The 24,209-nt window shown below is 43.3% G+C and overlaps 1 protein-coding gene across 1 annotated transcript in view; it reads left to right on the forward strand.

Annotated features, from left to right (window-relative positions):
- Positions 1-24,209, forward strand: part of LOC126298105 (neuronal PAS domain-containing protein 4) — a gene marked incomplete at its 3' end in the record, with an annotated part of 1,124,810 nt that overhangs the window by 582,015 nt on the left and 518,586 nt on the right. Inside the window, exon 3 of the mRNA XM_049989427.1 lies at positions 8,465-8,526. Within this exon, the coding sequence (XP_049845384.1) occupies positions 8,465-8,526 (62 nt within the window). The remainder of the gene's footprint in view (positions 1-8,464; positions 8,527-24,209) is intronic.

The following is a 24,209-nucleotide window of genomic DNA, read 5'->3' on the forward strand; positions in this document are numbered from 1 at the left end:
AGGTGCTGTAATCCATCCGTCCAGCCTTCACTGGAATAAGCTAGTGAAATCGTTTGTAATTCGCTTTCATACTGACAGTTACAAGATATAATTTAATGAAAGTCCGATAACTTTTCAGTGCGCTAAAGTTACGAATTATGATTATTTACGTCACATTTTCCAACAACTGAACGAGAGACGTTTTGCAATATGCAGTTCATCATTCCAAAAATAACTTTTTTTTCAGTACAGTGGCCACCTACAGCTGTAACACATATCGAGCTGTTACCTGTCGCATCTACATAGCAAGGAAACTCTGGAATCTCTGCACTGCGAAGAACACCCAAATGAGATTGCGGATCGCAGTTGTGCTTGGCTTTTGCGCCCGATTTGAAAGGCAGTGGCGTAAACATTGCAGAGATCTGATAAGAGCTGGAATTCCTCAACTTGTATCTGTTTCAGCTCCGTTCCGCCCAATGGGCGCGGTGGACTAGATAATTACTATTCAACTCTTTTCGGAAAAAACGGATATTCATGTGCAGCGCAAAGTCAAAAGAAGTTAGAGATTCCCTCGAATAAGATATTTCTTAAACGTTTCCTTCGGACAGATCCAGACACTGATAACAAGAAAGCGTAACCGCTGACAGAAGAATAATGAATTATTCCTATAAACAGAACCAAATCAACAAAGACCAAATGAACTAGTAAATAATGAGTAACTGACTTATCAAATAGCCATTACACTGATTTCTCCCAGAGAATACGCCATAAAGTTGAGAACGTGAAACATATCAGTTGACAGTTTACCAAACTGTTGCGAAAATGTTTACTTATAGACGTAGGATGGCGAGAGATCAGTAGTGTGAGCACAGAAAAGATACTTTTGGTCATTGAAAAACCCGAGGAAGTGAAAGTAGTTCGGTTCCTCGAAAGCAGTGGCCGTAGCCGGTAGGCGTCTGCCAGGGAGCGAAGAGGCGAGGCCGCGAATTGTGCCTATCATCACGAATCGTATATTCGGACAGTAGGCCGCAAGCTAGGCGCTGGCGCCATAATAGCCGCGTCAATGGTATCGTCCCATCGGCCTACAGACGCTGCCGAGATCTTACACTGCGCTCACTGTGATTATAGTAATTGTATACTGCCTTATCTGACGTGAGCCTTATTAAAACCAGATTGATACACAATGCAGCATTAATTATTCCGTCTTTTCAGCGCACGGCCTCACGGTGCACGCCCACCCACACTCTAAAGCCGAGAGCTAGGCTGCTGTCTAGATTCGGTGCTCACCTTTACACACTGCACGCCTGCTTTTCCTTGCACCTTATAAAGTTCTGTCAACTCCTAACTCATTAATTTTAATGTTGCTGATAGTTTTCAAAAAACTGATGCTGTACTCGATTTATGATGACTGAAACGAATTTTTCTTTTTTTTCTACAAAAGTTTTGCAGTTGTCGAATTCGAAATTGTGAACCAGCATCATAACAGGAAGCGAGGTATTTTTGGTCAGATACAAGTTACAATCAATAACATTCCTGGATAATGAAAATTAATGACACTTGACGGGTTATAGGAGATTTAAAAATCGTCAATGTACTTAAAGACGTGTGCATTGATCTCAGTGAAATATACCGAAGAGACTGAAATTTGTGGACTCAGTAACCGTAAGCAAGCAGTTACAATCAGAAAAGTAAAGGCAGATGTAATACAATGTGGGTATGTTACCTTAGTACAGAAGGTATTCATGTCAGTAATTTGAACGGCGTAGAGACAGTGCATTTCTGGCAAATACGGTGTACAGGTGACTGCCGCATTTCATTCTCTAAATAATGAAAAGTGTGAAGTCATCCACTTATCACATAAATCTAAAGACTGTGAATTCATCTAAATACTTAGGGATTACAATTACGAATAACTTACTTGGAATGATCACATGGATAACATTGTGGGGAAAGCGAACCGAAGACTGCAAATTATTGGCAGAACACTTAGAAAATCCAACAGGTATACTAAAGAGACTGCCTACAGTACGTTTGCCCGTCCTATTCGGGACTAATTCTGCACGGTGTGGGATCCGCGTCAGATAAGGTTGACGGAGGACATCGCGAAAGTTCAAAGAAGGCCACCTCGTTTTGTATTATCTCGAAATAGAGAAGAGAACGCCACGGGTATGGTACGTGAATTGGGCTTGCAGTCATTAGGAGCAAAAGCTTTTTTAGTTGCGGCAGAATCTTCTCACGAAAATAAGAGAAAACATATTCCACTGAATGATTTAAATGTTCGCTTTTCCTGAGCGCTGTTCGATAGTGGAACGGCAGAGAAGTAGCTTGAAGGTGGTTCGATGAATCCTCTGCCAGGCACTTAGTTGTGAATTGCAGTATAGCTGCAATCGCCAATGTCTTTGGAGAAGCACAGGTCTATGGTACCTTCAGTATTTACTGTTGAATACATGGAAGCTTAATCTACAAACGCCAAGAAAAGATGCAGCAATTGGTAGGCAAGTCAGTTGGCGCCAGCGCTACGCTTCCACCTGATCTGCCAGCACTGGCACGCTGGTCAGGCTAACGAGATGACTGATGTGTGCCGCTAAGACTTTACTACTCGTTTTGTGCATGCGCGCAATACACTTTCTTTTAACCATGTCCCGCTGACAGCGGAGAATTTGAGGTGCGACCGTACTACTAATGGATAGTGACCAGTCTCTGACCGTGGTATACAACTGACACACAAGTGCGAATTTCAGCCTTGATCATTATTTTACCATCAACTTGTTCGGTGTTCTTTTACGGTTTTGTATGGTAATTTTATCTGCCGTTGACTTTTCTTTTGTAAGTAGCTTCAAGTGGATCGAATAACTAATGAGGGGGTACTGAACCGAACTGGGAAAAAAATTGTGGCCCGGGCACAGCCTGATTCAAAGAATTATTTGGTTGATTCGACGCATTCAAGGGATCATCAGTTTGGTAATGGAAGTGTGATGGGGATAAACTTTAGAGGGAGACCCAGGATTGAACACAAATAAGTAGATTCAAATGGGCGACGGATGCAGTAGTTATATAGAGATAAGAGACCTGCACAAGAAACAATAGCGTGAAGAGCTGCATCAACCCAGTTTTCTGGCTAAAGGCCATCACCGTCACCACCACCACCACCACCACCACAACAACGTACATTCATTATCCGAAGATGGTCATTTAGACTGTAACTGGTAGTGAATAAATTTGTTTAATTTAGTTGCTGAACGCGTTAGTCACAAGGTCATTCCTGCAACTTAAGAAGTAGCGTGCTAATCCTCCTGTCACCCTGATGACGCGTCTTTGAATGTACTCCACCAACCCTACTGATATATAACTGCTCTACCACCACTCACAACTCAAGAAGATTGGTGGGTCAAAAGAACCATTTTCTCTCTATTGTATCACAGATATGCCCAACAGAAGCGAAGTATGGCGACCGAGGGAGTTCTACAAGCACTCTGAAATTCGTGGAATGTTCGTCATAGCATTGTGATCCAATTCGGGAACGATGGCACGGTATGTATTCTTGATGATTGTACAGGCTGTCTATGGGTTGTTCGTACTCGAACAAACGCATCGTGGATCGTCCGCCGGTGATCGGCGATATCAGACTATATATGTTTCCGCTGTCTCCCCACATGGTTATCGATTGCACTCGTACCGCGACTCATCATTTGATGCGACCATTTCATATGCTTCTGATGTCCAATGGCAGTGTTCCTCTGAGGTGCTGCTTGCAGGGGTATGTCTGTGGACCACTGACTGATTTTTTTCCCCCCTGCAAAGCGAGATTTTAGAAGATAAATTCATACAAGTGCATTGGCTAGTGGATTTGGAAAATGGGGAAGACATGGTGAGAAATTAAGAGTAGTAAATTATAGTGAGGTGAGAGTTGCGCACAGAACGAAGGCAGGTATTATTGTTGTTTCGGTAATATATCATTACCTGTCGTTTGAAGCGGGATATGTAGTTCATTTCTCCTTTATGGTGAGGGAGATCATTACAAATTCCAGTTCCTGAAACTGAAAATGACTTAGAGAAGACGGCTGAGTGATGGATGGAACAGAAAGTGTTTTCCTCTTATGGAGTCGACGCCTCTGCTGTGTTGGTCAGACAAGAGTGCTGAGGCCGAGGAGTGGCATGAGGGGCTATACACGTAAATAAGACGATATATATGAGCCAGAATGTGTGAACGTATCTACGGTTGTCAGCACGTAGATAGTATGGTGACGAATAAGATAAGAATTTTGAACGTCGTAGATATATCGTACGAAGGCTTTCATCACCAGCTCCAAGCGCTATGAGCTTCCCAGAGAATGACGTTGCAGAATAACGTCCTTGTAGCGAGGAGGTGATTCATAACTATGTCGTTGCACACTATTAGATATTGTCAATTGATTTACCGCGTGACTCCATTACACTGTTTCAAAAGACCCAAAGACGGTGTCTCGTGTCATCAACACCCACTTCCGCAGCAATTAACGCTGGCGACAGGCAGCCTTTTGCCTCTAATCGATGAAATCGCTGTTCACCCGTAATCCCGTTTTGCCCATGTTGTACTCAACTGTCATACGAACGGCCAGTAGAAGCTCTGACAATAATCTATTCACAAGACATTCCGTTCATAGCGGCAAAGGGAGCGAGCGCCCCCTCTGTAATAAAAGGTGGAAGCTGCCTCTTGAACCACTACTGTCAATCCTCAAATTTGCGTTTTCAGTATTTTCATTAATTCGTGGGATACGTATTTATCACAGCATTACTGCTAAGATGATTCCTTACCCTGCTTTGACTACAGACACACGCTTTATTTGATGTTGCCTCTGTGACGCTTAGGGAGAGGCATGTGTTTTCTTTCTGATTCAGTGAACCAGTCACATGGCTGTTCGATTACGAGAGTATGCTGGGACTTCGTTTCAAATGGGTTACTCTGGTTCTTTTCGTGTTAGATGTGGCTGGTCGCTGAATTACAGCTTGGGTGAAATGTTTCATATTATCGGGATTACTCGTAGACACTGCCTATCCGAAAAGTTATTTCATTAGCCATTCGTGAGGTGTTTGTAATCCGTGGTTAAATTTTCACTGGCGCACATTGTGAACCTGCTACGAATACCGCGTGTAGGCTCGTGTTCCACGTGTCGATAGTAGTCCATTGCCTTTGTGAGGTCACAAGCTTCGAAACCCTGTACAGAATCCGACGTTAGTCACATAACCCGAAAAAGATTTCAGTCAATAAAGCCACTTTCCCCTTCCTTTCTGTTCACTAAATGCTTTGTTTCACGTATGGAATTTTGTTCAAATGATGACTACGTATTTACGGTCATCTAACACGTGTTGTAGGGCACTGAGAGATCTTGCATTATTTTGTTCATTTGATTTAACGAGTCGGTTATATATACAATGCAACATAGACTTTTTCTCTTTATTTTCTGTCCCTGGTCATTTATTTGGTGCTAGCTGAGTACCTGACATTGACCTGGTATGTATTTCTTCCAATCTTCTATTAAGAAAGGAAGAGAATAAGAGTTTAACGTCCCGTCGACATCGAGGTCATTAGAGACGGAGCACAAGCTCGGATTATATCAAGGATGGGGACGGAAATCGGCCATGCTCTTTAAAAGGGACCATTCCGGCATTTGCCTGGAGCGATTTAGGAAAATCATGGAAAAACTTAATCTAGATGTCCGGACATGGGTTTGAACTGTCGTCCTGCCAAATGCGAGTCCAGTGTGCTAACCACTGCGCCACCTCGCTCGGTCAATCTGCTGCTAATCTATTTCCTCCTCCCCCACCCCTCTACTGTCCATGTGCACCATCCCTTCTCTCTGTCCATCTACCCGTGCCACTCCCTCTGTAAATCTGCTGCTTCCCCCTCTGCCAATCTGCTGCTTCCCCTCTAGCTGTCTCCTACTTCCTCCTCTGTCCATCTCCTCTTCCCCATGTCTGTTTCTATTTCCTTCTTCCCCTTCTGTCTGCCCATTTCCTCGTCCTCCTTCATTCTCCACGTTATAACCCCAATCCCAATAGGAGGCTGGTGGTTGTTATCCCTACAGTATTTTTCCCATATTTGTATATGTATTTCATCAGTATCTCTAGCGAATTTCGCCTTGCAGTTTCATTTTCATGCAGCTCATGGTTAATGGTGTTGTATCTCATGAACAGTGATATAATTCTGCAGGTACATACAAAGGCATATGTGGATGCTGTCTGCGACATTTGGTGCGAATAGAGTACGTAGCAAACAAGTAATAAATTTAAACGACATCTATGAATGAGGTAGTTTTTGGATTGGGTTGGGTTGTTTTGGGGAAGGAGACCAGACAGCGATGTCATCGGTCTCATCAGATTAGGGAAGGAAGTCGGCCGTGCCCTTTCAAAGGAACCATCCCGGCATTTGCCTGGAGCGATTTAGGGAAATGACGCAAAACCTAAATCAGGATGGCCGGATGCGGGATTGAACCATCGTCCTCCCGAATGCGAGTCCAGTGTCTAACAACTGCGACATCTCGCTCGGTCTGAGGTAGTTTTCAATCATATCAGTCTTTATGACGTCATATTTCCTGAACTATGTGCCGCACAGTAACATAACTTTGCTGCTACATTCAGTTGTATGTGTCAATAATGTCTACAAAATTTGTTGGGAATACAGTGCAGTAAAGAGGTAGGAAATTGAAACGTCATGGTTGATGCAGAAGTTTTACTGCATGAACTGCGAAAATGTAAGGGATAAACTTTTTTCCTTTTTACATTTTGCGTTTCCGGACACATGTCCACATAACACATTTTCTTTGTTTGTATGTGAGGAATGTTTCCTGAAAGTTTGGCCATACCTTTTTGTAACTCCTTGTATATTAACGGTCTCCTGTTTTTGACGTTCCTGTATCATCCTAAGAATCCTTCGTTCTACATGTTGTAGCCAACTAAGGAATGTTGTTATTAGGAGCATCAGACTTTCTGCTGGTGTCTAAGGCTCAGGGCGCATCACTGGTAATGTCTTAATGTTGCACTGAACGAAAACTTATTCATTTTGTAGATGTTCACAGTTAGATTTATTATAGAATCATCTAGCTTATTCGTGCTTTCCTGTCACACCAGTTTCTATCCGAGCTGTTAGACACCTTAAACTCTCTCCCTTCTATACGTTCTCTCCTTCTAATGTCATCAGTTTAGGAGCTGTATTTTTAGTCACATGCCGTGTCTTCTCCAGAGAGTTCTTCGAACTTACTTTAGCTGCTCGTCTCCGCAGTTAGGTGGTCTCATTAGTCACCTCCTCCAAAAATATCACAACATCATCAGCGAATTGCATCTCAGTCCTATTTTACCCATTCCTTTAGTTTCTCGTCGCCATTCTGTGGTCACCTTACAAAGGATACAAAGTGCACGGGGGAGAGTTCGACTCCCTCTCTGACTCCAGTTTCGACCTTGAAGCAGTCTGAAACATTCCTCTGAACTTGAGCATGATGTGTTGGCTAAAGTCTGTTTAATCAGTCTACTGGATTTCCTACCCAAAAATTGAAACTGCATTGGTCTATCGACTGAATCATAGGGTTTCTTAAAGTCTGTGAATGTGAGAACGAAATTCTTCTGCGTTTGTAAATCGCTATTACCGTTTTCGGATTCAAGATTTGTTCCAGACTTGATTTGAAGCCTCACTGGCAGTCACCAATTTGTCCTCCTACTGAATAGAAGGATAAATGCATCACTATCCTGTTATACTGTATGGTCTTACTTTGGATAATTTCCGTGAATAATTATTTTGAACTTTTCTTCCATCACTAACATGCGCTACTGTGACAGTCGAATAGCTCGAGGAGATTTATAAGCGACTATTAATTTCACGTTTCTGGGAATAAACGATCTCCTGGATGCTGCAAAATTTAGAATACGTAATATGTTGCGATAGTTGACGTGGTGTGTGAGAAACATAGCCTGTTGCCCCTACACAGTCGGCCTTGGTGGCCGAGCGGTTCTAGGCCCTTCAGTCTGAAACCGCGCGATCGCTACGGTCGCAGGTTCGAATCCTGCCTCGGGCATGGATGTGTGTGATGTCCTTAGGTTAGTTAGGTTTAAGTAATTCTAAGTCCTAAGGGACTGATGACCTCAGATGTGAAGTCCCATAGTGCTCAGAGCCATTTGAACCCCTACACAAAGTACATGCAAGTTATATAGAAGTGCTATGTAGGTCTCAGGATATTGATACAAATGGTTTCACACTATACATCAGCAAGCAGCAAGTAAATGTTACACTCCAGGTAAATATGGGCCCTGTAAAAACCAAATTTCAAGTTCAACTTATGTCAACAAACAAGATCCTCCTTGTCTGCATGAAAAGTGAATGACAGTAAAATTTAAGTATCGTGTAATGAGATATCGGTTGAATGGGAGAATTTTATGGTGAAATTACATTTTCTTGTTTTGTGCTTTAAAAAACTGTGCATTATTGTGTACTCAGCAGTGTCCGTTTGTTTTACAGTGTTCAAGAGGCATGACGTGGGCCTGCACCACGTACCGACGCCCAACATCGGCTTCTCCAAGGTAAGCCCGCCAGATGTAGTACACCACTACTGTTTCAAAACATCTCAGCCGGTTTCGAAATACTGCAGAAGTGTGCAGTCACTGTACTACTATTTTTATTTAGTACCCATATCATTACTACTAACGAGAATTCTTTACAGACGAATGGAAAAACTGGAAGAAGCCGACCTCGGGGAAGATCAGTTCGGATTCCGTAGAAATGTTGGAACACGTGAAGCAATACTGACCCTACGACTTATTTTAAAAACTGGATTAAGGAAGGGCAAACCTACGTTTCTAGCATTTGTAGACTTAGAGGAAGCTTTTGACAATGTTGACTGGAATACTCTCTTTCAAATTCTGAAGCTGGCAGGGGTCAAATACAGGGAGCGAAAGGCTATTTACAATTTGTACCGAAACCAGATGGCAGTTATAAGAGTCGAGGGACACGAAAGGGAAGCAGTGGTTGGGAAGGGAGTGAGACAGGGTTGTAGTCTCTCCCCGATGTTATTCAATCTGTATATTGAGCAAGCAGTAAAGGAAACAAAAGAAAAATTTGGAGTAGGTATTAAAATCCATGGAGAAGAAATAAAAACTTTGAGGTTCGCCAATGACATTGTGATTCTGTCAGAGCCAGCAAAGGAATTGGAAGAGCAGTTGAACGGAATGGATAGTGTCTTGAAAGGAGGATATAAGATGACCATCAACAAAAGCAAAACGAGGATAATGGAATGTAGTCGAATTAACTCAGGTAATGCTGAGGGAATTAGATTTCGAAATGAGACACTTAAAGTGGTAAAGGAGTTTTGCTATTTGGGGAGCAAAATAACTGATGATGGTCGAAGTACAGAGGATATAAAATGTAGACTGGCAATGGCTAGGAAAGTGTTTCTGAAGAAGAGAAATTTGTTAACATCGAGTATAGATTTAAGTGTCAGGAAGTCTTTTCTGAAAGTATTGGTAGGGAGTGTAGCAATGTATGGAAGTGAAACATGGACGATAAATAGTTTGGACAAGAAGAGAATAGAAGCTTTCGAAATGTGGTGCTACAGAAGAATGCTGAAGATTAGATGGGTAGATCACATCACTAATGAGGAAGTATTGAATCGGATTGGGGAGAAGAGAAGTTTGTGGCACAACTTGACCAGAAGAAGGGATCGGTTGGTAGGACATGTTCTGAGGCATCAGGTGATCACCAATTTCGTATTGGAGGGCAGCGTGGAGGGTAAAAATCGTAGAGGGAGACCAAGAGATGACTACACTAAGCAGATTCAGAAGGATGTAGGTTGCAGTAGGTACTGGGAGATGAAGAAGCTTGCACAGGATAGAGTAGCATGGAGAGCTGCATCAAACCAGTATCAGGACTGAAGACCACAACAACAACAACATGATTACTAGTTGTGATATTTACTATATTTCTGAGGTTGGTGTTATAGGTAAACCAAATGCCATTCAGCGGTTCATTGGTATGACACCGGGAAAATGCAGTTAGCTTACATAAGATAGTCTCTTTCTTGCACGGCCGGTTCGAGAACGTTTTTCGAGACAAGCGACTTCTCATTTGCCTTCCACCCCCTTCCCCCTCCGGCCCTTGTGCCTCGTTCTCTTTCACCTGTATGAGTTTTCGCTATTAATTGCGATACGTACTGTATAGCAATCTATTACTTAGACGCCCCTGTCAGCTTGGCGCTCAAAGCGGCACCTTGTAACGCTTGGGCCTTAAGTCGGCCCTGCTTTCTTCGCATGATGGCCGGAACACATGCTGAGAATGTAGAGAACAATTTTAATATCTATCTGTACTTCGTTAAGTGCTTTTGTATTGCCGTTGTAGACTGAAGATAATGTTTGTACCTCGAAATATGTTGCTTTATTTGATAATCTACATCTACATCTACATCTACATCCGTACTCCGCAAGCCACCTGACGGTGTGTGGCGGAGGGTACCCTGAGTACCTCTATCGGTTCTCCCTTCTATTCCAGTCTCGTATTGTACGTGGAAAGAAGGATTGTCGGTATGCTTCTGTGTGGGCTCTAATCTCTCTGATTTTATCCTCATGGTCTCTTCGCGAGATATACGTAGGAGGGAGCAATATACTGCTTGACTCTTCGGTGAAGGTATGTTCTAGAAACTTCAACAAAAGCCCGTACCGAGCTACTGAGCGTCTCTCCTGCAGAGTCTTCCACTGGAGTTTATCTATCATCTCCGTAACGCTTTCGCAATTACTAAATGATCCTGTAACGAAGCGCGCTGCTCTCCGTTGGATCTTCTCTATCTCTTCTATCAACCCTACCTGGTGCGGATCCCACACTGCTGAGCAGTATTCAAGCATTGGGCGAACAAGCGTACTGTAACCTACTTCCTTTGTTGTCGGATTGCATTTCCTTAGGATTCTTCCAATGAATCTCAGTCTGGCATCTGCTTTACCGACGATCAACTTTATATGATCATTCCATTTTAAATCACTCCTAATGCGTACTCCCAGATAATTTATGGAATTAACTGCTTCCAGTTGCTGACCTGCTATTTTGTAGCTAAATGATAAGGGACCTATCTTTCTATGTATTCGCATCACATTACACTTCGCTACATTGAGATTCAATTGCCATTCCGTGCACCATGCGTCAATTCGCTGCAGATCCTCCTGCATTTCAGTACAATTTTCCATTGTTGCAACCTCTCGATACACCACAGCATCATCCGCAAAAAGCCTCAGTGAACTTCCGATGTCATCCACCAGGTCATTTATGTATATTGTGAATAGCAACGGTCCTATGACACTCCCCTGCGGCACACCTGAAATCACTCTTACTTCGGAAGACTTCTCTCCATTGAGAATGACGTGCTGCGTTCTGTTATCTAGGAACTCCTCAATCCAATCACACAATTGATCTGATAGTCCGTATGCTCTTACTTTGTTCATTAAACGACTATGGGGAACTGTGTCAAACGCCTTGCGGAAGTCAAGAAACACGGCATCTACCTGTGAACCCGTGTCTAAGGCCCTCTGAGTCTCGTGGACGAATAGCGCGAGCTGGGTTTCACACGATCGTCTTTTTCGAAACCCATGCTGATTCCTACAGAGTAGATTTCTAGTCTCCAGAAAAGACATTATACTCGAACATAATACGTGTTCCAAAATTCTACAACTGATCGACGTTAGAGATATAGGTCTATAGTTCTGCACATCTGTTCGACGTCCCTTCTTGAGAACGGGGATGACCTGTGCCCTTTTCCAATCCTTTGGAACGCTTCGCTCTTCTAGAGACCTACGGTACACCGCTGCAAGAAGGGGGGCAAGTTCCTTCGCGTACTCTGTGTAAAATCGAACTGGTATCCCATCAGGACCAGCGGCCTTTCCTCTTTTGAGCGATTTTAATTGTTTCTCTATCCCTCTGTCGTCTACTTCGATATCTACCATTTTGTCAACTGTGCGACAATCTAGAGAAGGAAGCACAGTGCAGTCTTCCTCTGTGAAACAGCTTTGGAAGAAGACATTTAGTAATTCGGCCTTTAGTCTGTCATCCTCTGTTTCAGTACCATTTTGGTCACAGAGTGTCTGGACATTTTGTTTTGATCCACCTACCGCTTTGACATAGGACCAAAATTTCTTAGGATTTTCTGCCAAGTCAGTACATAGAACGTTACTTTCGAATTCATTGAAAGCCTCTCGCATAGCCCTCCTCACACTACATTTCGCTTCGCGTAATTTTTGTTTGTCTGCAAGGCTTTGGCTATGTTTATGTTTGCTGTGAAGTTCCCTTTGCTTCCGCAGCAGTTTTCTAACTCGGTTGTTGTACCACGGTGGCTCTTTTCCATCTCTTACGATCTTGCTTGGCACATACTCATCTAACGCATATTGTACCATGGTTTTGAACTTTGTCCACTAAGTCAACAAAATTTGTGACTGGTAAACGGTCTCTGAAAAACTATTTCATATTTTTGAACCAGTCACGTTCGATTAAGAGCCAATATAGCCTTAAATTGAAGTGTATGTAGATTTCACTCCAAAAACAGATTCACGCAATTTTATAAATAAGGTTTCGAGACATTAGGTCTCTTTCTCTGACTGTCTGACCGGTCAGAGTCTGTATCATTGACTTCACGCTCCCGCGATCTCTTTGACCTGTGACCACTTTCACTGGCCTCCTTCGTGTTCGCTCGATGCCTGCTCTAGTCCAATCCGATACGGATCCCACACACTTCAACAATATTAAATCGCTTGTCGTGCATGCTTTTCTTAGGCATCCGTGGTCTCTGACAAACTGCAACTTTCTAGTACCCTTCTAGTGAGTCGAAGTTTGCCTTGTTCCTTACGTGTAACCGAGTCACTGTGATCTTTCCACTTCATATCACCACGTAATGCACGTATTGTAGCGCTCAGGTTTCTATAAGGTACGGCAGATTCAACTTGAGAACTATTAATCGCATAGTCAAAACCAGCTACTTTTTTACTCTTTCTAAATTGCACAATTTTACGTATCTTTACGATCTCCAATGGTCAGTCTTTACAACAGTTGGCTAGTTTATTGAAATATTTCTCAATACTTGTTGATATTTTTTCCAGCAACATTATCTAAAAGAAAAGCCAAAGAGAAGACTTAGAACAGTTCGGTAAGGAGTTCACCACGTATGATGTTATAATTCACCAAATACAACTATTACCCTAGGCGTGATAGTTAATATACCGCAAACGATATCACACGCACAACAGCTTCTGTTTCGGTGGTTGTAGCCTTATTATCTACTACAGCAAATATCCTGCCCACATAGTTATGTGTTTTTGATAAATACTGGGGTTTTCTTAGCAATGTTATCACTATCAAATTCAGGCTTTAGCCAATATTTGGTGTCAAATCCAATGAGGTTCTACAAGTTTTCCAAATTATTTTGAGTTCTGACACATTTTCTCGAAACTTTTGATGTTCATTAACTCCTGTCGGGAGTATTTATTGTCTTATAGAATAATTTGCAGTGTTCTGTACCCCCGTCCTTTCCTATTTACTGGAAAATTGCCTATTGTTTAAAAAAAGAAAAAAATTGGGATGCGAGTATCAGACCGTGGACTTTGACGCAGTCCTGCTCAGTGTGAAGGACCCTTGAAGCTCTGAATGACATTCGAATGTCTAACAAATCACTAAGTTTTAAAATAACAGCCAGCTCCATAAGAAGTTCCGTTAATCAGTTTACTTTCCATCTTCCTGCAATTAACGAGACCTCTTCCCTTTTGTAGCCGATTCAGCCTGTAAATAATTTTTTAGACTTTACAAAAATATAAGGGTGCAGTACTGGCTCAGGTTCAGTGTTACTCAGACCGTAGATAAACTTCCACATCTCGTTGATTCCCTATTGAATGCCATCTAGACTTGCTTGAGTTGATACGAAACACAAATCAGGTGGGCGAGCTGTGTGTAGCGCAGTCACCTCTGTTTCTGTAAAAGAGTTTGTTTGTGGGAGGACTCACACTGACTGTAATCGTAGATATCGGAGCAAATTTATATTGTGTAGTTGGCCTGATACGCCCACTTGCCATAGATTTCAATTGCTTGGTAACGGGGAAGCGGTGTCTTTACTGCATTTATTTCAGTTGTGCATTACTCAATGAGCCATATTCCGATAAATATTTACAAATTTATGCCTCAATGTTGCACTAATTTAAGAACCTCGCGTAGAAACATGTTCACATGGAAATGAAATTATAAAATAAAAGGGTACAAGGCAATGCATAACTTTAATGATTGAAAATAAAATTCGCTTTCGAGTCTCGATTGGTGAATGGACGATGAAGGAGCGAAAAGTATCACTAATAAAGTAAAGGTACATTATGGTAGGGTATGGCGACTAATCCAAAAAATTTGTATTTTGAGCAGTTCACAAATTTTGCAACACAATTGTCAGTTTTAATTGAAATTCGTCATTCGTGACGCTCAGAAACGTGGCTTTTTTGTATGTCAGTCGTTAAGTGCATACACTTTCTCTCATTCGTATTTCATTGCATCTGTAGGAAAATCATTACATCGATAGGAAAATATCTGTCTTCATGCCTAACAACAGATTCTAACCTTCCTTACCTAGTCCAGGTGATTTTTAAGGAGAACACGTGACACAAGTAGGAGGTTTGTTGCACACAAAAACCGGCATACCAGTTATCGATGTTTAATAGACATCATCTTCCGAGAAGATCGTTCTCTCTCTTCTAACGTCTCTTGCAAAACTTTCTTCCAGTACTAACTACACTGCGTTATTACAATCGTACCTATACCTCTCTTTAACATCTTCACTCTATTCCTTCAGACCGACTAAGAGAGAATTCCACTTGTTCAAGAAGTAGTCAAGAAAGGTTGCCTATAGTCTTATGAGACTTTTGACAGAGTCAGTGCATATCCTCAGAAGTTTCCAATAAACCAAAGAAATGCACTGTTCACTAATGAATTTTATGATTTCCACTTCCTGGCACTTATAAGCTTTCCTGTAGTTATTCAATTGATGTAACCAAGCGCACAAAGATATCATAAAAGTTGCAGCCGAATACTTGGGCATATTTTTCTCATATTTGTGCCCATTGTCTTTCATTCATCCACACTTAAGGCGATCAGTCATTCAGTAGGATAACCCCGAGTTTCATTTATCATCTGATACGCCACTTGGGACGCTTCTGGGCTTGTCGAAGTCACAAAGTACTGTTGAAACAGTACGAAAAATTTTGTTCGATTTCTCCTTGTTTCACAAAACTAAGATGGTTATGAAAGATTCAGATGGCTCACTGTTTTATGTACGAAAGTGAAGGTGAGGATATTGGAGAACAAATGTATTTCCCAAGTGGCGATACAGTCGGAGGTGAGAGGCGCAGTGGTCACCTTCACCTTCCCCGAGCCTTTCCAGTACCCTGGCCTTCACCTTCACTCTTACAGCTCTCGTAAAATATTTGCGTAACCTACACTCAGTACTTCATTGCTGCCATTTTGCCGTTTCGCCTTCCCTCCTCCCGAGTGCTGGTGATATCCGAAATATGTCTGGTTGTGGTCATGCCTTTATTCTTGCAGTCAATTACTTGTGGGGTGTATGTATAAAAATAGTTTTGCGGCTGTGGAATTCTAGAAATATTGGAAAAACTTGGCTTATGAAAAAAATTCTGTGTGTTGTAACATCAGCTAGGCTTTGAGACTAAGAATTTCGAAGTACTGAACTTTAGTACAATATCTGCTATTGTAGCGCACTAGATATTTGTAATATTGTTGAAAGTGTTACTCTTACGAGAAAGAGCTTGACCACACTGACATTGAACTCTTAATATTCTTTTAGCTTTAGAGAGGAGACACTACTCAATTAGTGAACGTCCAAGACAAAGCGGGAATCCCGCAATTCAGTTCTCTACAACGTCGAGGCAGAGATCGCTCGACGTCTACTCTTTGTACCGTGTTTGTCTTTTGTATAATTGCAGTGACCTATAGGGTCAGAGTATCATACGAAGTATCACACATTGTTCAAGGAGCAACTTTTTTGGAACACGTGTGTCAACTTCCGGTATGTTAAATCTTTTTTTGATGTAGGCGGACCCATGGTCTCGTTGCACGGCTTGAGATCTTCGCTTTCAGTGTAGGTAAGAATTAAAATCATTCGCCAGCTATTGGCTGTGTTATGCATTACAGTGTCAGGTGGCCCCTCAAAAGGAAGTGAGTACCGACGTCCCAGTGTTTTCTAGTAAGGAACACAGATTGCAGTTGTCAAGGATGGACTTTCGGTAGTATTTCTGCAAATGCCAATGGCTCTCCATGCGTCATCCACGAGTTGTGGCCACGCGACTGGGAGATGGTTCAGTGCACAAGGCGAGGTTGAGTTCGACGAGGTCGCCGACTCACTACAACCCCATGTGGAGACCGATATCTGGCCATCTCCACGTTGCGGCCTCTTACGAATACCGCCAGACCACTGCAAGACGAACTCAGAAGAGTTACTAGAGCCGCTGTGTCCGATAATGAACAGGTTACGAGAAAGGACCTTACGACCCAGGCGTCCCGTTCGAGTATCCCGCTGGATACGACATCTTGCATTTAGCCTACATTTCTGTCGTTCCCATATCAACTGACAGCTACGTCACTGCGAAACATGTTATCCACAGACGAGTCCAGATATCCTCTGCCACAACATGACGGCTGTGTTAGTGTGCGGAGACCCGTGGTGAGCGGTACCTGCCTCCGAGGTTCTGAGATGTGGCTTGAATTGACAGCCATACGAATATTTTAGTTATCCATGGTCGCCTTATCGCGAGGCAATACATTCAACAGATCCTGTTGGAGCATGTGGTGGCTGCTACCTACGATGATGCCGTGCAGTTCTTCTAATGCCAGTGCCTATGTGGCAGGCGTCGGCAGAGGCGTCTTGCCGAGTCTGGACACTGCAGTGATGGAATAGCCGGCGGTGAGTGCCGACCTAAGCCCCATCGTGCATATGTGGGACATGCTTAACAGATGTGTTCATGGTCGTCCTATTCCCCTACAGAAACTCCAAGAATTCTCATGGGCTCTCGTCGAAGAATGGCAGCGGATACCAAAGGGACGTAGACTTGTACGGAGCATGCCACTAAGATATCTGGCAGTGATAAAATCTCACGGGGGGCATAAACGTTACTTAAGCTCTCAAAGTCAATTGAAAAGCACCCAGTATGACGGAGTGAATGGTTCTTTCCATTTTGCTTTCTACAACTGTCGCACATTTCAGTTATTTTTGTATAGACGATTGACGGTTAATGATATTTTGTGGTGAACTTAATTTGTGAAATAGAAAGGTATATGATATTCATATCGTGTCTCCAGCCGGAACGTAAAGTCATCTTGACACAAAAATTTCGGCGAGCTACCTGACCGCCATCTTCAGGCGATTAAGTTGCCAGGAAAGTTTATGGAGCCATAGAAAGGCACAGTCTGGTAACACACCCAGTCGTCAATTATTGCTGCATCTAGTGTAGCAGACACACAGAGTCATGTTCCCCTAATTCTTTTGAGCAGAGTATATAAGAGTATGTGTTTAGGTGGTCACTTTTTTATTCTTGTGTGTGTTACTAAAGACACGAGAGGACACGTTTTGCAGCAGAGTAGGAACAGGAGAAGCACCCATAAGACCCGAAATACAGCGAATGGCTACCGCGATTGGCGAGCAACGCTTTACACTGGCACCTAGAGAGCGGCACAACAGCCGCACACTGGACTGCTATTCGGGACGAGGGCGGTCTAAATCCCCATCCGGTCACCCAGGTTTACATTTTCCTTGATTTCCTTAAATCGCGTTGGGATCATTCCTTTGAAAAGGCACGTCCTATTTCCTTCCTCATGCACCCCCATCGCGCCGGTCGGTGTGGCCGAGCGGTTCCAGGCGCTACAGTCTGGAACCGCGCGACGGCTACGGTCGCAGGTTCGAATCCTGCCTCGGGCATGGATGTGTGTGATGTCCTTTGGTTAGTTAGGTTTAAGTAGTTCTAAGTTCTAGGGGACTGATGACCTCAGAAGTCTAGTCCCATAGTGCTCAGAGCCATTTGAACCATTTTGAACCATCCCCATCGCGACATCTAATGACCTCGTCGACGACAGGATGTCAAATCCTAATTTTCATCCCTTCCCTCTTCATACTGCAGCAGGAAAGTTAAATGAAATTTAAGAGTTACTGAGGAACATGATGCCTCTACTGAACAACAGCAATCTCCAGTTCTGTGTTTGATTGAGGGGGGGCAGCGGTTGAGGTAGTAAACTGGCATTAGGGAGGGGCATAGTTAGAACCCCCACGTGGTCATCCAAATTTAGCATATCCGGGATATGCCTAAAGCTGATAAGGCGAATATCGAAATGATTCAATCCCCATTCCAGTCAAATCAGCGTTTGTCGTTCGTCTCTAATGACACCATTGTTAAAGGCGAGATAAACCACTCATTTCTTTGGTTCCGTTTCGTGAACTGAGCATCTTATTGATCTGTCTGCTGTACGATTTACTAGCAGATTCCAGCAGAGTTAGGATTCAAGGCTGGAGAGCATGCTGAGCTAAAAATTCGAGTGATGATTCTATCTCTTATCAACTCTTCCAACAAGCTCATCTCCGACTTAAATCGAGGATGAACTTCCTGTACGTGACAGAAAATATCACTTATAAATCGCAGTAAACTGGAGTAGAAATGTAGCAAGAAAAAAAGAAATGACCATCTCCGAGACTGGTCTATACCAAGGGTAGAACTTGCCCCTGTACATTCGGAGGACTGGTAGATATGGAGATCTACATCTACATCTACATCCATACTCCACAAGCCACCTGACGGTGTGTGGCGGAGGGTACCCTGAGTACCTCTATCGATTCTCCCTTCTATTCCAGTCTCGTATTGTTCGTGGAAAGAAGGATTGTCGGTATGCTTCTGTGTGGGCTCTAATCTCTCTGATTTTATTCTCATGGTCTCTTCGCGAGATATACGTAGGAGGGAGCAATATACTGCTTGACTCTTCAGTGAAGGTATGTTCTCGAAACTTTAACAAAAGCCCGTACCGAACAACTGAGCGTCTCTCCTGCAGAGTCTTCCACTAGAGCCTATCTATCATCTCCGTAACGCTTTCACGATTACTAAATGATCCTGTAACGAAGCGCGCTGCTCTCCGTTGGATCTTCTGTATCTCTTCTATCAAACCTATCTGGTACGGATCCCACACTGCTGAGCAGTATTCAAGCAGTGGGCGAACAAGCGTACTGTAACCTACTGCCTTTGTTTTCGGATTGCATTTCCTTTGGATTCTTCCAATGAATCTCAGTCTGGCATCTGCTTTACCGACGATCAACTTTATATGATCATAAAGCAGACTACTTTTCGGAGTTGCAAGAACGAAAAGAAATATGGATGGATGGCAATTATCTGACGAACCGGTACTGTTGCATTGTTGACAAAAATGACTCTGAGCACTATGGGACTTCTAAGGTCATCAGTCCCCTAGAACTTAGAACTACTTAAACCTAACCAACCTAAGGACATCACACACATCCATACCTGAGGCAGGACGCGCAAGACGCGCGGTTCGGATTGTAGCGCCTAGAACCGCTCGGCCATTGTGGACAATAGCGGACTATATCCAACTTACGCAGTGAGAACTATGCCCATGAGCCTGCACTGTTCAGCAGCTCACGAGGAGTACCCCAAATGAGGAAGACGTGGCTAGCTCTTGGTCTTAGTCCCACAATGTTATAAGTTGCACACATATATATACTTACACAAAGTTTTTAGTTTAACGAATTTTATGTTTACAAATTTGATCCATTGTTTTTTGTTATATACAGTGTTTGATGCTTCTGACACAGTTACATAAATAAATCTCCGCGAGAATATTATCACCCACAAAACAAAACCTCTAATACCGCCAGCATACACCTGAATAAAAGTTCCGAGCATTCCATTCTTGTTACATCCGGCTGTTAGAAAACCATTACAGATGGGGAACATATGCCCACGCTGGAATTTCGTCGTCAAAACATTGAGCTGTCTAAGTCAGAAATGTTGGATCGGTGTGTAGCTACTCTTTTTTCAGATGCAAACTCTTGAAGATGTGGGCGAATTCTGCTATTTTGGAAGTAAAGGAAATAAAGCAGGAAGACGTAGGCAAGACACAGTAGCAATAATTGCACAATGCATAAGTGCTTTCTATCAAAAGAAACGTAGGACTTGAGACCAGAAAAGGATTTGTGGAAAGCTATGTTTGAAGCACAACTCCGAATGAGGGCGAAACAGTGACACTGAGAAGTCAGGAATAATGAAAATGAATTGTTATAATTCGCTGCAATGTGGTATTACAGGATAATGTGAAAGATTCGGTGGACTTGTTGAAAAACGAATGACGAGTCCAACAACGAGCTAAAGAGAAAACAATGACGCGTAAAACAGATAATTAATTGAAGATATATGAGGCTCATTCAAAGGAAACCTGGTCAGTATGTCTTACCTATGCCTTACACGTAAGGTGGCGCGACATAACTGCGGGTATGGTGGCGCCGTCTATTGATAGAGAAGCAGACGCGTGCGCACCGTTTGATGTTGCAAAGCGCCAGTGTGGTTTCACGCCGAAGAGAAGGTGGTCACACAAGCTATCGTCCACTATTGAACATTCTGGCACGTAAGTAGGTACAACGAGGAGTGATTCGATTTCTGGCAGCGGAGGGAGGTGAAGGCCGTTAAATGTATCGATGGATGAAGGATGTGTAGTCTCAGTCGTTCAAGTGTCGTGAAATGGCGCATACGATTCGTTGAGGGGCGCGAGTTACTGTAAGACGATGCTCGTCCCGGATAAGCTCATCGTGTCATCACATCGGAAATGGTTGCGGAAGTGAATTCTTTAGTCTTGGGCAACCGCAGAATCACCGTGGACGAGATGCATCGATTCGAAACGGACGACGAAGTGTGTGACTGGGTCCAGACCTGGATCCTACAGCAGCCTACTAGCTTCTTCAAGGACGGAACCGACCGGCTAGTGTCGCAATGGGATAAATGTGCCACCAGTTCTGGCGACTATTTTTGAGTATGTGTAGTGTGTATAACTATATTTCTGAGTTAATAAAATCGTTACCTTTACTTTACACTAGTGACCAGGTTTCATTTGAATGCCCCATATAGAATGTTTGGGCTTATATCAAGACATGAGTCGCTCCAGAAAAGTTTAGTGGGAAGGCTAGTGTAGAAAATGAATCAGAGGCACAAAACTAGGTGTGAGATTATGAGGCACGATGAACGTTGAGAATGCAGTATGCAGCAGTTTAGCTAGCAAGGAAGAGACTGTAATGGAGAAATGCATGAAGGAAAAAGCTACAAACGCATCGGCTTACATGTTCGACATAAAATAACTGAACGTCGAGGAACTCATTGAGTCATTGGCCCCGTACTACTAACGAGGTGTCGTGTCCTCCCCCCCCCCCCCCCCCTTATCCACGGCTTTCTCAGTCCACGCTATTGTCTCCAGCCGCTTAGCTTCAATCCGCAATGCGCTGCAGTTCGGGTAACAGATGCATCACATTGTGATGTGATAGTGAAATGGCACGGCAACAGGAAGCATAATCCAAAACTGAAGTACGTGGGACAATACGATTATGGTGGGCAAAACGTCTAAACTCCACACATATAAACCGTGAAACTCTTGTGGTATAGTGACCAAATGCAACATCACGTACAGCCGTAGTGAAATGCTGCCAACAATTTGACGAAGGCCGTACAAACGTGGATGATGTTGTTTAGGAGCAAGGATATCGTCAGCGACCGTACAGGACAATGCCAGGCAATCGAGAAAGAATATCTGGGTGAAAAAAAGTTTTCCAATGATGTCTACGTTCACATAGCTTTATCGAATGGTTCCCTGACCAAAGAGCAGATTTCTGTCGTCGAGGAGTTGAACGACTGGTAGAAAGTTCCGAACGCTGTTTACAGAGACTTGGTGGCTATGTTAAAAATAGTGTCAAGAATCTGTGTCATTTTGAAGTGTTGTGGAACCTTCAATAAAAGTAACTTTGCCTGCCGTTATAATGTGTATCCTACTTTTTGAAGTTTCTTTGTACTGCATTGGCCTGAACAGGTACGCCACGACTGGTTAAGTGGTCAGTCCTTTTTGTTTGGTAAAGTTCGGTGATAAAGCGTCGAATGCCGTTCGAAAATATAGGAAGACGTAATATACCTGTTGAACTTTATTTATCGTTAGCAAGATACCTTGCATGAAAAAATGGGAACATGTGTGTTACTTCCGAATAAACGTTGATTCTTTGAAATAACGATATTTTCCTTCAACTAAGTCATAATGTTCCTGCGGTTCACTGAGTTATGGTGGCAGAGTCCATACTGGACTGAACCGAACACCTGACATTATCAGAAACTCAGATAAGGCATGCGCGTAGCATTGGTCTGAAACATGAGCAGGGAGTACAGAACCGAAAAACATAGAGATATATATTTGAAGAAGGCACTACTGTAGGGAAGAATGAAGCACAGTGAAGAAAATCAAGAACTGTTGACGACGAAGGCGGCGGTGGTAGAGGGGGAGGAAGCGGGCGAGGTAGAAGGTATGCAAGTATGTAACGCACGTGGTAAGTATATTAGGGGCAAAACGGCGAGGCGACCTCCGCAATGGAACCCGGATGCTGGCAGGCTGAAGGCCCCATCTGTGTCGCGCATCTTGACGCCCAGTGCGTCGGTGCGGAGGCCTTCCGGGATTAGCCTTCCCCAGTCCCCACGCACGGGCCGCCTCCCCGGTAGCTCTTGTTTCAGATACAATCTGTACACTATCGCTGACGGATCTCGCGGTCGCGTCACTCGCGCCGCTACTCCGAAAATCAAGAGGAATGGAGCGGCCACATTCATCTTTCATGTTCCGCAGACGGGCCGCTAGTTCTGAAATACTCCGTCACTGACGGCCTCGACTCACGAGCGCAGTTCTTCTTGCGGCCGCGGCTGGTTCCTGTAACGAAGCTGATACTCGGGCTGTCGACTGCCCCTCTGTGGCGATACGATAGCCCAGCGGGCGCAGATAACGCTCCCTTTGTGCGTGTTGCCATAGCGCCGCAGCGAGAACCGGAGGAGTCATCCTCTCGTCTTATCGCGCCGAGTCATCTCGGGGAAAGACGATTGCCGTGGGATAAATTCTGGTAAGTCCGAGCTTTCGTTTTGGAACAGGATTTCGCCAGATGGCTACCGTAAACTATCAAAGAAGTCTTCAATCTCTGTCTCTGCAGACTATTGTTATTTAAATTGAGATGTAGACTTCTGTGTCGTTACTTCGGGAAGGCAGCGAAGAGGACCGCCCAAAATGAGTTCACATTGCAGCGATGTATGCGGCCGTCTGCGAGGGAATGCCCCAGTGTATTATCGACTACCACATATCGGATTTATTTCATCGGTAATTCGAGAAAGCTGTATCAGAAATTGAGAGAACCAAACGCCTGGAAAGCTTCAAGGTAGTAGACTGTTATAATAGATGGATACTACATGCAGAAGCGAAAGAGAAGCAAGGGAAATGAAGATTATTACAAACGGAACACTGCAACGCTTAGACCTCCCGTAAACGCCAAGATCTTTGTAACTATCAACATTTGGGGTAGAAAAAGTAGTGGAAAGTTATGGTTTCAATAGTTGTCGACGACGTCGGTATTAGAAATGGGATGCAAGCTAGGATATACTATCCTGTGGTAGGAATTCGGCTTATTGATTCAGGGAAACCACGAAAATTAGAACGTTTGGATCAAAAAGTGTCAAGAAAAAATGTTGCTAACCAAAATTCTGGAATATACAGTTGCCAATTCTTTTTTAGTAAAAATTGACGTAATGTCCATTTCCGACAGTCACTGATGTTTTCTTAAGATGAGCTGTGGTTGACTGAAACCGGATAGTTGCACAAACATAAAGGTAACTGTGCCTGGAAATGAAACTGTTAAATCCTTTTAAGTAATTACTGGAGAGCTACATCCACTTACAGTATTACATGCTTCGTAAGTTATATTCCTTACAACTCCAGTTATTAGATGTAATGCAGAATAGCTTGATGCTTTTTCCGACCCAGCCAGCCTAACTTTCCGGTGGTCTGTAGTATTCGCAAATAAAGTGAAACAGACAAAAAAACATTGACAGGTTCCAGGTGCCACGTGAAAATGAGTGAGCAACATTTCGTCACTGAAGAGGCTTATACCCGTCTCTTTGATGAAGAACAATAATAA

The sequence above is a fragment of the Schistocerca gregaria genome, chromosome X (assembly GCF_023897955.1).
Source record: "Schistocerca gregaria isolate iqSchGreg1 chromosome X, iqSchGreg1.2, whole genome shotgun sequence".
Taxonomy (NCBI): Eukaryota; Metazoa; Arthropoda; class Insecta; order Orthoptera; family Acrididae; genus Schistocerca; species Schistocerca gregaria.